Genomic DNA, 14,553 nt, shown 5'->3' with positions numbered 1-14,553 from the left:
TTTTCTAGTTTAATTATTTGCGATGTGAGAGCAAGAGAGTTGGAGGGAGTGTTTGGTTTCAGAGTCAAGAGAGTGTGGAATAGTGCAAAATAATGACTAAGGTAACAATCTAAGTAGTACATGCGGGGAAAATTACCAAAAAAGTACTAAACATATTATACGGAAATCAATTTTCTTTTTGTCGAACATATGGGAATTAATTCAGCCCTAAATCTTTTGACGATTTGTCAATGTAGTTATTCCGATCAATTTTGATCGGATGTCACTGACGTAGACAACAATCTTACGTGGCACGACCGACAATGACGTGGATAATTTTTGTAATTTGTTTTTTATTTTCAATTCTGAGCCGGTGACCTTTGCTGGCTGCATTGTCCCCATTAACAGAAAAGAAAAGAAAAAAATTCGAAAAAATATTTAAAAAATTTATCTACATCAATGTCAGTCGTGCCAAAATTGGACGGGAGGACTACATTGGCATTGGGCCAAATTTGAAAGATTCGGAGCCGATCGGCACTTTTTTTTGGGGGGCTAATCATCCTCATATTGTTGTGTCATTTTGGGTCAATCCTATAATTGACGTAAGGCAAGGGGGCGATCACATTGCGGACTTCACCCGACTAAGAAAGTAAGAAACAGGGGAAAAAGTTGACCGAGAAAATTTGGAAGTCAAGGCTTTAATCTACGCGGTGGCGGCCATTGCTGGGCGGGTCGAAGCTTCCTAGGATCCCCAACAAGCAATCTCACACGCTCTCTCTTCGCTTTCCAAGATCAATAAAACCTGCAGAAATCTCTCACGACCCTTCCCTCCATCATCATCACCACCACCATCACCATCATCGTCACCATCTCTGTCTCTTTCTCTGCATACTGTCCATTGAACGCGTGGAGTGCGGCACTGTTCGAGACAGTAGGGGCCGAATCCGAGGGAGTAGAAAAGCCTGTGGGACTCCGCCTCTTGTTGCTGCAGAGGCCGCCCACCCACCTCGTCTTCTTTTGCTGAACGATCAGGTCTTTGAGAGAGAGAGAGATGGGTAGTCATGGGAAATCAAGAAAGGCCATGATCACCGTGCTCTGCTGGGTCTCGGTGTGCGCCGCTCTTCAGGGCTGTTTCGCCGATATCCCTCACTTCGGGAAGAAGTCCGCCTCTCGCTCCGGCTCCTCCTTCGTCCTTCCGATCTCCGGCAACGTTTACCCTCTTGGGTACGCGCCGCTTTCTTTGCTCCGATCATCTCTTGAGCGCTACTGATTTGCTAATTCGGCCCTGTGATTCTTGTAATGTCATTTGGATAATCCATTCCCTCCTCGTTCTGTTCGTTTATTGGATTCGGTTGTCATAGTGGTTGTTTCCTATGTTTCTGCTGGTGCGAATTTGTCTGTTCTTTTAGCTCCGATTTCAAATTGGTGGTATTGTGCTAAGTTCGTTTCTGATTTGGATTTTGTCAATTGAAGACCCAATTTGGTCTTGAGTTTTCTGGGTTCTTTCTTGAACTGCCCTGCTTTCCAGAAGTTTGACTATTTTATTCCGTGAAATTTCTCTGAGATTTCACCTTTCTTCCAAAAGTTTGATTTCTTAGTACTTTTTGAGCTTTGCTACTGCTACCCTTCTAGAACTAGACTTTAACTTTTCCTGGAGTTTTGCCTCTCTTTTTGGTTCTGGTAGACTTCATCCCATTGTAACTTGGTCCAGCGCACTACCTTTTTTTTGTTGGGTCGAATCCAGTGCACTATTTTAAGAAAACAAAAGTTGTTCCTTTGTGTCCCTTCTACCGTTTCTTTGATTCTCGCAACGCTTCAATGGCCAGTAAGAAAAGTTGAGAATGCTATATTGTGTACTTTTTTGACGTCGTAACTTTCTGAGCATGCCGATTATGATGATGGTCATTGCAATTCTTGTCGCTGTAACATTCAGGTACTATTCGGTGTCCGTCAGCATTGGTCGCCCACCGAAGACTTTTGACCTGGACATCGACACTGGCAGTGACCTAACTTGGGTTCAGTGTGATGCTCCTTGTACTGGGTGCACTAAGGTAAAGTTGTTTTGCATGATCGAGAGTTTGTCCTTGCCTGTGGTATGCTTACTATGCTGCCGGATTCTGTTACTTGTGAATACAACTGCTCTCGAGTTTAACCAATTAAGAGCAGCAAAAGAGGATCTCTGAGGTTTGATTATGAGTTTGATAGATACAGAACATGATCAACTTCAACCTGACAAATCTCGATTTGTCTTGTTATGCAAATCAATTGTCGCCCCATATACTTTAGCGAAGATAAAGAATAGCCTCGTAATGAGGCGAGCACAACAAGACACTGCAATTCACTCCTTGCCACTTGATTATTATTTTGTTAGTGAGGTTTTTAGTGGCAGGGGTTTTGTTGTATTGATGTTTGCTTTTCTTATGTGAACAGCCTCGCGACAGTCTTTACAAGCCTAATAACAACCTTGTGCAATGTGAGAACCCTCTCTGCGCTGCCGTACATACATCTGGAAACCAACCATGCAAGACCCCCAATGATCAATGTGATTATGAGGTAGAATATGCAGACCAAGGTTCATCTCTTGGTGTTCTTGTCAGTGACTATATCTCCCTAAAATCAATGAATGGATCTCTCCTCAATCCTCGTCTGGCCTTTGGGTGAGAATTTACTCCTAAAATTTTTCATTCATGCTCTTTGAGTCGCTAATGTCCGAATGGCTTATCTTGCCTTGCTACTAATTTTATAATGACTCCCAATATTTTTGCCCGAAGATGTGGATATGATCAACATTTTCCTGGTCCTATACCTCCTCCTGCCACTGCCGGTGTCCTTGGCCTCGGCAATGGAAAAGCTAGCATCCTCTCTCAATTGAGTAGCCTCAACTTGATACGCAACATATTAGGTCACTGTCTGAGTGCTCGAGGTGGAGGCTTCCTCTTCTTTGGAGACGATGTCGTCCCTTCTTCAAAAATTGCCTGGGTACCATTGTCAGCTAGTTCATCGGTGTATGCAACTGGTCCATCTATTTCGTTTGGCTAATTTTTTGTCACATTATATATCTTGCTAAAATCTTGGGGACCTGACTAAATGTATTGTTTCAGCAAGCACTATGCAGCAGGACCTGCGGGACTCTTATACAATAATAAGCCTATTGGTGTAAATGGTCTTCAAGTGGTTTTTGACAGTGGGAGCTCCTACACTTATTTTAATCCTAAGGCTTATCAAGCTGTGCTCAATCAGGTTTGCCGGAAACTAGACATTTTGGTTGAAACTTAGATTTGAGTAACTTTCTTAGTAAGTAATTCCCGTATTTCACATGTTAGGTAAGGGCAGATTTGAAGGGAAAGCCTCTGAAAGAGACAGATGAGGACAAGTCTCTTCCGATCTGCTGGAAGGGAGCAAAACCTTTCAAGTCTGTGAATGAGGTCAAGCACCAATTTAAGCCTTTAGCGTTGAGCTTTACGAAAGGAAATGCCCAACTTCAGTTGCTGCCCGAGGCTTATCTCATTGTCACAGTAAGCTTATAATTCTTTTTTCTCTGTATTGTGTGAGTGCACAGCGACAATTCGTATAGTTTGTTCGTGATAAATTAAGGCTTGTTTTTTCCCCAGAAACTCGGTAATGCGTGCTTGGGAATTTTGAACGGTGGGCAAGTGAAGCTAGGAGAGCTCAATGTAATAGGAGGTAACAGGCAGTTCTGACTGATGGAACTCAGACCGGTGGATGCCGGCGTAATTGTTCTCACGGATTTGACATGCTCATTGCTCTCTGTTTGCAGACATTTCCATGCAAGATAAAATGGTGGTCTACGATAATGAAAAGAAGCAGATTGGATGGGTTTCGGCAAACTGTGACAGGCTTCCGAAGTCCTGACCTGTTCTCAGTTATTTTTTCTTATTAAATAATGATGCGCTGTGGACTTTCTCACCAGGACCATTTTTTCCTCTTTATTAACAGTGCGGATCGTGATTATAATGGTGATTTTTCTGAGCCTTATGCAGCTGATTTTGGTATCTTAAGACAGTTGAGTCCAGCCACTTGCTTCCTCTGAAGAGCGGTCTCTGGCTGATGAAGAACGTCTTAGGTATATGAGAGAGAGAGAGAGAGAGAGAGAGAGAGAGAGAGAGAGAGAGAGAGAGAGAGAGAGGTTACGGACTGTACATGTATTTTTTTGCAAAGATAGGGATTACAAAGATTATATCCTTTGCCTGTCGTAAATTCGCTGGTCCGCAGATGTAATTACCATAAGCCCTATATTAGCAGGGGCATACATGTTTCTTGTTTACAGAAGAGCGCAGAACATTATGTTGCAATCTACTGCCAAAAACATCCTACTCATCTCCGTGCTTATTTGCTTGTGGGGCGAACCTGTCGGAGACCCCTAGCGGATATCAACATGTTAATTCTTTCAACCTTTCAATGACTGTACACAATACCACCGTACACCTAGACGAAACATGCAGTTCCATTTGCTCGAGACGGCAAATAGTAAACCTCAGTTTGCAAAGATACGAATTGCACACTGCATAAGGCACAAAAGGAAATGCTATTCAAGTCAGAACCAGTGTTGTGGAGCCATATCTACACCATCTTTGAAATAAGGAATGAGATGCAAATCAATTTACTAAGATTGAGGGCAAAGCGTGCAATGACTTTGAGCATCATGAAGTAGTACACATCAACGAGAACCAAAAAAATGCAAATGGCAAATCTTTGTTATGGCCTCAACATGTAGATTCTGCAGTTCCTCATCCAGACCGGAAACATCCTCACCCAAGAGTTAATGGAGTTAGGCTTTAGCTGTAATAACTTACCATAGAGCATTGACGTACTGACTGTTATTGCTGATATATTCAGCTAATTCACACAAACTTCTAGTTTTCACAGAGAGAGATAGAATGAAAAACCTTTTACTACTAATACCGAAAACTGTCAAGTACAAGCAAAATAGGAACCTTTTAGAACCACACACAAACGTGCAAAATAGACTTGTTCCACTTCCTAGAAAATAGCTAACAAACCAATCGCCTAACAAACAAACTTGACTGAATAACAAAAAAAAAAGAAGCTAAAACGACAGAACATTAGCAGCAGCACTAAGACACAGCTCCAACAAACTCCTCCTTGGATTAGTTGCTGCTGCAAACTCCTATTTTCTCTCTTAACAGCTCAAATCTTCCAGCATGAAGTGGCTTTGTGATCATGTCTGCAAGCTGATCTTCTAATCTGCAATAGACCAACTTAACTTCACCACTTTGTTGCACTTCACGCAGAAAGAAGAATTTGACCTTAAAATGCTTGGTTTTGCCATGGAAAACTGGATTTTGTGAAATTGCTAATGCAGCCTGATTGTCCACATAAACTTCAATGCAATCACTAGAATTCAACCACAGATCCTTCATTATCTTATTTAACCACAAAGCTTGATTTGCAGCTGCAGTAGCTGCTATAAACTCAGCCTCTGTAATGGACTGATCTACAATCTTCTGCTTTTTGACACACCAGGAGAAACAAGCAGAACCAAGAGTGAAGCAGTACCCAGATGTACTCTTCATGTCATCCACTGAACCAGCCCAGTCACTATCAAAAGAGCCTTGCAACTTAAACTTCTGGCCTTTCGTAAACTTCACACCAAAGAACAATGTTTCTCTGAGGTATCTCAAGACCCTTTTTGCAGCAACCAAATTTAACTGACTGGGACTACTCATGAACCTGGATAGAACACTCACAACAAATAGAATATATGGTCTAGTTCCTGCAAGATACATGAGACATCCAATTAAGCTTCTATACACAGAAGCATCTACTGCATCTGTTCCATCATTCTTCTGCAGCTTCTCCTTAGCAGCCATAGGAGTGCTGACACTTCTACAATCTTCCATCTGAAACTTCTTCAGAATTTCCTTCATGTATTTTTTTTGGCAGATGAAGATCTCATGTGAAGCTTGTTTGATTTTCAGACCCAGGAAATAAGCTATCTTTTCCAAGTCTAACATCTCAAAAACTGCAAACAGACCTTGCTTCACCCTCTCTATCAGTTCCACATCATTCCCTGTCACCAACAAATCATCTACATAGAGTGACAGAATTACAACACTGTGATTCACCCTCTTGACATAAAGAGTGAACTCACTCAAGCTTCTTACAAAGCCAAAATCCTGCAAGTATCGGTCTATCTTCCCATACCAAGCTCTTGGAGCCTATTTCAGTCCATATAGAGCTTTCCTCAATCTGTATACCTTCTCTTCTTGCCCTTTGATACTGAAGCCTTTAGGTTGTTCAACAAAAATCTCCTTCTCGAGCTCTCCATTTAGAAATGCAGACTTGACATCTAACTGAAATATAGGCCACCCCTTCTCTGCTGCAATAGCTAATAGTAGCCTAATTGTATCAAGTCTTGCAACAGGAGCAAAAGTCTCAGAATAGTCTACTCCCCATATCTGAGCATAGCCTTTCACAACTAGTCTAGCTTTGTGTTTATTGACAGAACCATCAGGATTAAGTTTTGTTCTGAACACCCACTTAACCCCAATCATATTCTTATCAGTTGGTCTGTCAACAAGCTCCCATGTGTGGTTTTTCTGAATCATTGCCAACTCCTCCTGCATTGCTGCAATCCACCTTTGATCCTCCCTAGCTTCCACAAAGTTGGCTGGTTCAAGCACTGCCCCATTGCTTCTTTCATAAATTTCAACAAGTGACCTTGTGCCTTTTACTGGCAGATCATACATAGTATCTTCCAATCCATCCACAACTTCATCAACTTGTACAATTGTTGCAGGTTGTTGTTCTGCAGATTGCTGCTGTCCTGCATTCTTTTCTTCCATCCAATTCCACTCATCTTCCTCTAGAAAAACATCTTTGCTCATAGTCACCTTCCCTGTCATAGGCTAAAAAAAATCCTATAAGCCTTTGATTGGAGACTGTACCCAATGAAGACTCCAGGCTCATCTCTTTGATCCAGCTTGTCCCTCTTGACCTGAGGAACATGATTATAACACAAACACCCAAAAACCTTCAAATTCTTCACAGAAGGTCTAAAACCATACCAAACTTCAAAAGGTGTTGACCTCTCTAAGGTCTTTGTGGGCAATCTATTCAATAGGAACACTGCAGTATTAGTTGCCTCAGCCCAGAACTTCTTAGGTAACATCTTCTCCTGCATCATACATCTGACCATCTCCATAATGCTTATGTTTTTCCTCTCACTGACCCCATTCTATTGAGGTGGATAGGGAGCAATAAACTGCTGCACAATGCCTGCTTGCTCACAGTTTAACTTAAATTTGTGAGCAGTATACTCAGAACCATTATCAGACTTGAGCATTTGGATTTTCTTCCCACTCCGATTCTCAACTAAGGCTTTGAACTTCACAAACACATCAGCAACTTCAGACTTGGCTTGCAGAAAGTAAATCTAGCTCATCCTAGTCATGTCATTTGTGAAAGTAATGAAATACCCGCTACCACTGAGAGATGACTCAGACATAGGTCCACATAAGTCTGTGTGGACTAATTGCAGCTTCTCACATGCTCTCTAGCCTCCTCCTTTGAAAGGAAATCTGGCTTGCTTGCCAAGAAAACAAGTTCTGCACTGTAGAAATTCCTCTTCCAAACTTGGCAAGTCATCTGCCAAGCTATTCCTCTGCATAAACAACATGTTCTTCCTGTGAACAAGCCCAAGCCTTTTATGCCATAGCTCTGTATTTTCTTCTTTGCACTTCAAAGCCATTTGTTGCATCTCCTGTGGCTTGAACAGGAAGCACTTGTCCTTCATTGGCATTCTCAGCACTTCCTTGCTATCTGCATTATCAATAAGGCATTCCTTCCCTTCAAACTTCACCTTATAGCCCCTCTTAACTAATTGACCAACACTCAAGAGATTCTGGTCAACTTTTGGCACAAAGAGAACATCACTTATCAACTTCACCTCCTGATTTCCTTCAATAGCTATTGTACCATTCCCTTGCAATTCGATATACTGTCCATTGCCAATTCTGACTCTAGACCTGACTGACCTGTCTACTCTCCTAAACAGCTTCAAATTGTCAGTCATATGATTGATACAGCCACTATCCACCAGCCATGCATCATTCTCAACAGGAGAACTAGAATAGGAAGCTACAAACAAGTGTTCATCCTCAGTCTCATTCACTGCTATTCGTGCTTCTCCTGCTTGCTGGTGATTGTTCTCTTTGCAGATAGCTTCCATGTGACCAACCTTGTGATATCTTCTGCACTTAGCATCAGGCCTCCTCCAGCATCTAAAGGACTGATGATTAGTTCCACCACAGTGTTGACAAGGCTTCTTGTTCTTCTTCCATTTGACAAACCCACTAGAACTTCCTTCTTTTGTTGCAAACTTGGAGTCACTTGCATTCCCTTTGGACTGATTCCATTTCTTCCCTTTGTCTCCATTATTGAACTTCACTTTAGCTTGCAGTGCACCCTCTACAGGCTCTTCTCTTCTCATCAGTCTTCTATGCTCCTGTGCCTACAGGGCACTTAACAATTCTGCAAGCTTTATGTCAGCTAAGTCTCTTGTATTTTCCAGAGAAGCTATGGTGGCTTCAAACTTCTCTGAAAGAGATGCCAGGATCTTCTGAACCAGCCTTTTATCCTTCAAGTCAGTCCCTAAGATTCTGATCTTTTCGGCTATCTCAATTAGCCTATCAGAGTATTCCTTCACTGACTTTGAATCCTTCATTTGCTGTCTCTCAAACTCCCTCAAGAGATTCAGCACCTTCATGCTCCTTACCTTCTCATCTCCCTCGTATTCATCCTTTAAGAAATCCCATTATGCCTTTGCAGAATCACATATCATGATCCTTGTGAAGATAGGGGGTGAGACAGCAGCATACAAGCAAGACTTTGCCTTGGCCTTCCTTGTGGTTCTCTCTTTATGGTGCTTTATCTGATTCAAGGTCGGATTGTTTGGAAGTGGAGCAACCTCATAATCATTCTCCACAGCCTCTCATAGATCATGACCCTCCAAGAATGCTGTCATCTTGACAGCCCAAGCTTGATAATTTTCCCCAGTAAAGACTGGAGTAGCCATTGCAGAGAATCCACTTGATCCTGCCTCCATCAGCTTTTTCTTTGCAGATTGGAAGTAGTCTTCACACTCACTTACCCTCATTTCACAGTCCCTTAAGATCCCACAGAGGCTTTGATACCACCGTTATTGTTGATATATTCAGCTAATTCACACAAACTTCTAGTTTTCACAGAGAGAGATAGAATGAAAAACCTTTTACTACTAATACTGAAAACTATCAAGTACAACCAAAATAGGAACCTTTTAGAACTGCACACAAACGTGTAAAACAGATTTGTTCCACTTCCTAGAAAATAGCTAACAAACCAACCGCCTAACAAACAAACTTGACTGAATAACAAAAAAAAAAGCTACAGAATATCAGCAGCAGAGCTGAGACACAGCTCCAACACTAACAGCACGCAATGTCTAGACTAATGCCAAAGACTGGTTTAATAGATTGCTAACTTCTTCGGAAGATCATTATATGGTCTTAGATAGTTTACCTTTAATCTGGAAATAGTGCTCTCCAATTCTCTGCATCGTTCGATTTCTTTAAGGTAGCTAGCTTTTAATAGCTCCAAAGCATTTGGCTCATCCATTTCATCAGAGGTTCCATCTGACTCTGGCATTCCTGGTGAGTGTCTGAGTCACCATTACGTGGAAGAATCCCATTTCTTGCTCTTCCTTGCCGATCAGATATAGGGACCACCCCTTGACTCATCTTGTCGCCAGCATCATCGCCATTGCAACCAGAACCCACAAGTTAGCTAGCAAAATTGCGCAAGTTGGGATAAAGTCGGACTTTTCCTAATTTTGGTGCACAAGCTAAACCTACGCCACAAATGAAACTGTATTTATAAGCTTAGTGGTTGATTAAGATATATGGTGGACACTTGATAAAATTAACATGGAAACTAAACACTAACAATGGAATGAAATTTCGAGTTCCATAAGAATTCATGTTAGTAATGTGTGAAAGTAAAAATTTAAGGAAAACATTAAAAAAATTGTCACGTCGGCGTTGGCTGAACAATGAGCGTCCACGTTAATGCCGGCTGGCCAAAATTGGCCAAATGGATTGAAGTGACACAAATGCAAAAGGTCTATGAGTGAATTAGCACAATTGCAATATATTTATGACTTTTTTGATAATTTTTTGGTTAGAAACATTCAAGTTATATCACTTATTTAACATACCGGGAGATTCATAAATTGTGCCCGCCTGAGAACTTTTTTAAATTATTTATATGAAGCTAAGTCTCCATATTTGTCACTTGCTAGATCAATTGGGACAAAGAACAAGTATAAGAAAAGGAGTTGTAACGGAGGAGCCGACTAAACTAAATGCTCCACCTCCACCAACCCAAAGAAGAAGAAAAACTAAGTACTAGGAAATTTAGATATATAGATATATGAAATTTGGGACTCTAGTTATCTCAAGATGTCTTCCACCTCAAATTTTTTTTTTTTGGTAAGGTAGTCTTCCACCTCAAATTTAGATATATAGATATATGAAAAATAGATTTTGCTTCTGGAACAGAAAAATAGATTTTGTTACTTCTTATTTATGTTATAAATCTATTCTCTGATCACCTTTTTATTACAGGGAATAAAAAAATTAATTGACGTTACCAAACAGATTTATGTTCTTTTTATATTCCGAGAAACAAAAGAACAGAAAAGTAGAGAAACAGAAATGTTACTAAACACGCCCTTAACAATAAAATGTTTCTTTTTCTTTCTTGTTAAAGAATAAATGCTAGGTATACCAAGGTCGATTTACAATTAAATTGATTTACTAAGCATAGATGCAAATTCTGATTAGGTGTTGTTAGTATGGTCCAATTATTTATATATCCACATCTACTCTGTCATATTAAGTATCCGTTAACTATACCAATTTACGGACAAGTCTCGGTGGAATTGAGATTTACTCAAAGCAAAAGTAACACATTACCTTTTGGTACAAAAAGCGGATCAGCTAACACGTCGTGGAAGTGGGGTCTCTCTCTCTCTGGTTTTCTCCGACACAATTCTGCATTTCGAAGGTTGTCGGCATTCGCGTGTCTTAATTAATTTAAGACCACAGTCACATCCAATTTAATATTTGGTCACGTGATTCATTCCTTCCCCTTTTATGTTGCCCGTCATATCTTTGGTAGCTACTAGAGAGATACAAGTAGGCGGCTTTACCATCCAATATGCTGCTCGAGCAGGGTTTAAAAAGAAAATTTATGATAAATGATTCGTCCTTCAAAATGTGATTCGTTTGACATATTGCTTGTGAAATGTACTCCATCTTGTTGCATACAATTGTCATTTTCACCTACAATTTTCATTATATTATAGACGGTATAAATCATTCACTTTAAACTTGCACAAAAATCATTTTAGAAATGAACATCTATTTTTTTTTTTGGGGACGAAAGCAAACCGATTCATTCATAAGACGACGAACTACAAGAATGGAGATGACTAACGTCATTACATAATAAGTCCCATAGAGATTGGGGGGGGGGGGGGGGGGGGGTTTTGTACAACCAGTTAGAGGGGAGAATCCCTTTGCAGTGGGCCTTGGCGATTCAATCTGCAGCGTGATTAGATTCTCGTGGACAGTGGGCTAGAGAAATACCTTACGAATGGGTAAGTAGAAAATTGCAGTCCACAAAAATTCTTCTCAAAGCCCATGGGCTGAGGGACGGCTGCTCAGCAAAAGTCATTGAAGCGGCATTGTCTGTCAAGATAGTCACGTTCTCTGCGATTCTGCTTCCCTTCTCAGCTTCCTCGCGCGGACAGAAGAAAGCTTCCCTTACAGCTTTACCTTCAACTTCCAGAGGAGAGCAAGCAGCAACTCGTTTTGCAAAACCTGTAATCATCAAGCCCCTGTAGTCTCGGCAGACACCATTCACCGAACTCTCTGTTTTACCTTCAATCCACGAACCATCCACGTTGAATTTCCACTGCCCTGTTTCTAGTTGAGTCCAGTTTTCTGACGAGGGCTTCTCCGGCCAAGCAATGCGATCGGGTTTGTTCTGCATGTGGTGGGTTCTGCTTAGATTAATTGCAGCGTCCACTGAAACTCCCGGATTTGGCCTCACCCGCTGGAACACCTGGGCATTTTTGGCCTTCCAGATCTGCCACAGAATTCCTGCAATCAACTCTTGAAGGGGCAGACTTTCACCAGTGAGTGTTTCCGGCACACACCCCACAAGAAGAAACGAATTTTAGGTTCGGTGTGAAGTTTCCATATCTTAGACCACAGAGAGCAAGGCTGCTAGTATGATGTTGAAGCTTGTTCTGTGTTTTGCTTGGTTAGGGAAGCTCTGAGTCTTGAGTATCCATTTCTGACAGTGTATTCCCCTGATGTGCTACCATTCCAAATCCGCCTATCTCTTTCCGGGGCTGGTTGGATTCGAGTGGCAAGAATTTCATTTATGACTTCTTGCTGAAACAACCTTTGTAGTTGATTTTCATTCCAGGTTCTTGTGCTTTGATTGATCAATTCTGCTACTATTTGGGGATCATCCTGATTTGTTGGACCTCCTATTGGGTTCTGATCAAACTATTTATCCTCTCTGATGTTGATGCTCTCGCCATTCCCGACCATCCATTTTACATCCGGATTGATGGCATCCCTTCCCAATAACAGGCTTTGCCACCCCCGCGACGGATGAGAGCCCTTCTTTGCTTTCCATAAACATCCATTTGGGAAGTAAATTCCTTTTAGAAGTTGGTTCCATAATGCAGTTGGTTCTTGAGCTAGTCTCCATGCTTGCTTGCCTAGCATGGCTCTGTTGAAGGTGACTAGGTTCGTAAAGCCCAATCCGCCATCTATTTTCCTTTCTTTAAGTATGTCCCACTTTTTCCAGTGTATATCTGATTTGGAAGAGTTCTGTTTCCACCAAAATGAGGCAATTTTCTGTTCAATGGCTTTGTAAACTGAAATTGGGATTTTGAAGATGGCCATAGCGTATTGTGGAATTGCTTGTACCACTGTCTTGATTAAAATATCTTTGCCCGCCTTTGATAGTAGCTTCTCCTTCCAACCTTCTAGCTTCATATTTACCCTAGCCAGTATCCACGCGAACATTTGTTTCTTTGAAGGTCCCCAATCAGAAGGAATACAGAGGTATTTCCCGGTTTTCTCCATTAATGGTACTCTCAGTTCGGTGGCAAGATTGTTTTTAAGGCTTTGGGGGCAGCCCGCACTGCAGAACAAACCTGATTTGTTCAGGTTGATAGCTTGTCCCGATGCAAAACAATATTGATTTAAGAGATTTGCTAGATTCTGACACTCTCTAATAGTCCCATCTAGGAAGAATATGGCATCATCGGCAAATAGAAGGTGAGACAAAATGGGGCAGTTTCTGTTCATTTTGATGCCCTTCAGAGTCCCATCCTCCACTGCTTTAGATAACAAGGTAGAGAGCGCATTGGACATGATTATAAATAAGTAAGGAGATAGTGGGTCTCCTTGTCTTATTCCGCTTGATGGCCGGAAGTATTGTAAAGGCTCCCGATTTACCTTCACGCTGAATGTAGCCGTAGAGATACACTGATTCACCAGTGACACCCATTCCTTGCAGAACCCCATTTTCGACATGCTCACACAAAGAAAGTCTCACTCTACTCTATCATATGCTTTTTGCATGTCCAGCTTTAGGATGGCCTGGAATTTCCGTTTTCTTTCCTTGATTCTTAGTTGGTGTAGAATCTCCTGGACTATAAGTATATTATCTTGAATGAGCTGCCCGCTAACAAAAGCGATTTGTTCTTTAGCAATAAGGTTTGGGAGACAGGGCTTGAGGCGATTGGCCATCACCTTTGAGATGATTTTGTAGCTAAAGTTGCACAGGCTAATGAGTCTAAATTGTGTGATGCTTTCTGAGTTAGAGACTTTGGGAATGAGCACTATGTGTGTTTTGTTGAGTTCTGGGTCGAGGTTGCCAGTCTGGAAGAAGGAGCTAACTAGCCTGTGTAGATCATGTTGTAAAACCTCCCAATGGTGCTGATAAAACTGGCCATTCATCCCGTCGGGTCCCGGGGCCTTTGTAGCTCCAAGTTGGAAAGTCGCCTTCTTTACCTCCTCTATGGTCACTGGTGCCATTAACAATTCGTTCGTCCCCTCTGAAACTTGAGAGGGGCATTGGACTAGCAAAGGCCTGAAGTTTCTGGTTCCCACCGATTCGTACAAGGAGTCATAATAGCTGGCGATGTGTTGCTTCAGCCCAAAGGGGTCTCGGCACCACGTATCGTCTACTTTCAACATTGATATTTTGTTCTTTTGTCTTCATTGAACCGTTGCGGCGTGGAAGTATTTGGTGTTTTTATCTCCGTATTTGATCCAATTAATCCGCGATCTCATCCCCCAATAAAGCTCTTCCTGCTTCCACAATTTCTGGATTTGCATTTTGACTTGCTGCATTTCTCTTTTGCTTCTCACTCCATTTCTTCTATTTGTGAGGGTCGTTAATCTTCTTTTCAAAGACTCAATCTGGTTGTAGGCATTGGAGTATTTCTGTTTGCTCCATGAG

The 14,553-nt window shown here is 41.5% G+C and overlaps 1 protein-coding gene across 1 annotated transcript; it reads left to right on the top strand.

Annotated features, from left to right (window-relative positions):
- Window positions 1-651: 651 nt before the first annotated feature.
- Window positions 652-4,317, top strand: LOC115667922 (aspartic proteinase Asp1-like). Its single transcript, XM_030589449.2, has 9 exons — window positions 652-1,203; window positions 1,913-2,030; window positions 2,410-2,636; window positions 2,751-2,984; window positions 3,081-3,219; window positions 3,303-3,494; window positions 3,591-3,663; window positions 3,758-3,845; window positions 3,937-4,317. The coding sequence occupies exons 1-9, from the start codon at window positions 1,031-1,033 to the stop codon at window positions 4,028-4,030; spliced, it is 1,338 nt and encodes a 445-aa protein (XP_030445309.1). The 5' UTR covers window positions 652-1,030; the 3' UTR covers window positions 4,031-4,317.
- The last annotated feature ends 10,236 nt before the right edge of the window (window positions 4,318-14,553 follow it).

The sequence above is a fragment of the Syzygium oleosum genome, unplaced genomic scaffold (genome assembly GCF_021117445.2).
Source record: "Syzygium oleosum isolate NSW1041296 unplaced genomic scaffold, Sole_v2.1 Sole_v2.02, whole genome shotgun sequence".
Lineage (NCBI taxonomy): Eukaryota > Viridiplantae > Streptophyta > Magnoliopsida > Myrtales > Myrtaceae > Syzygium > Syzygium oleosum.
Note: the sequence above shows the minus strand (reverse complement) of the source record. Positions and strands in the feature narration are given on the sequence as shown.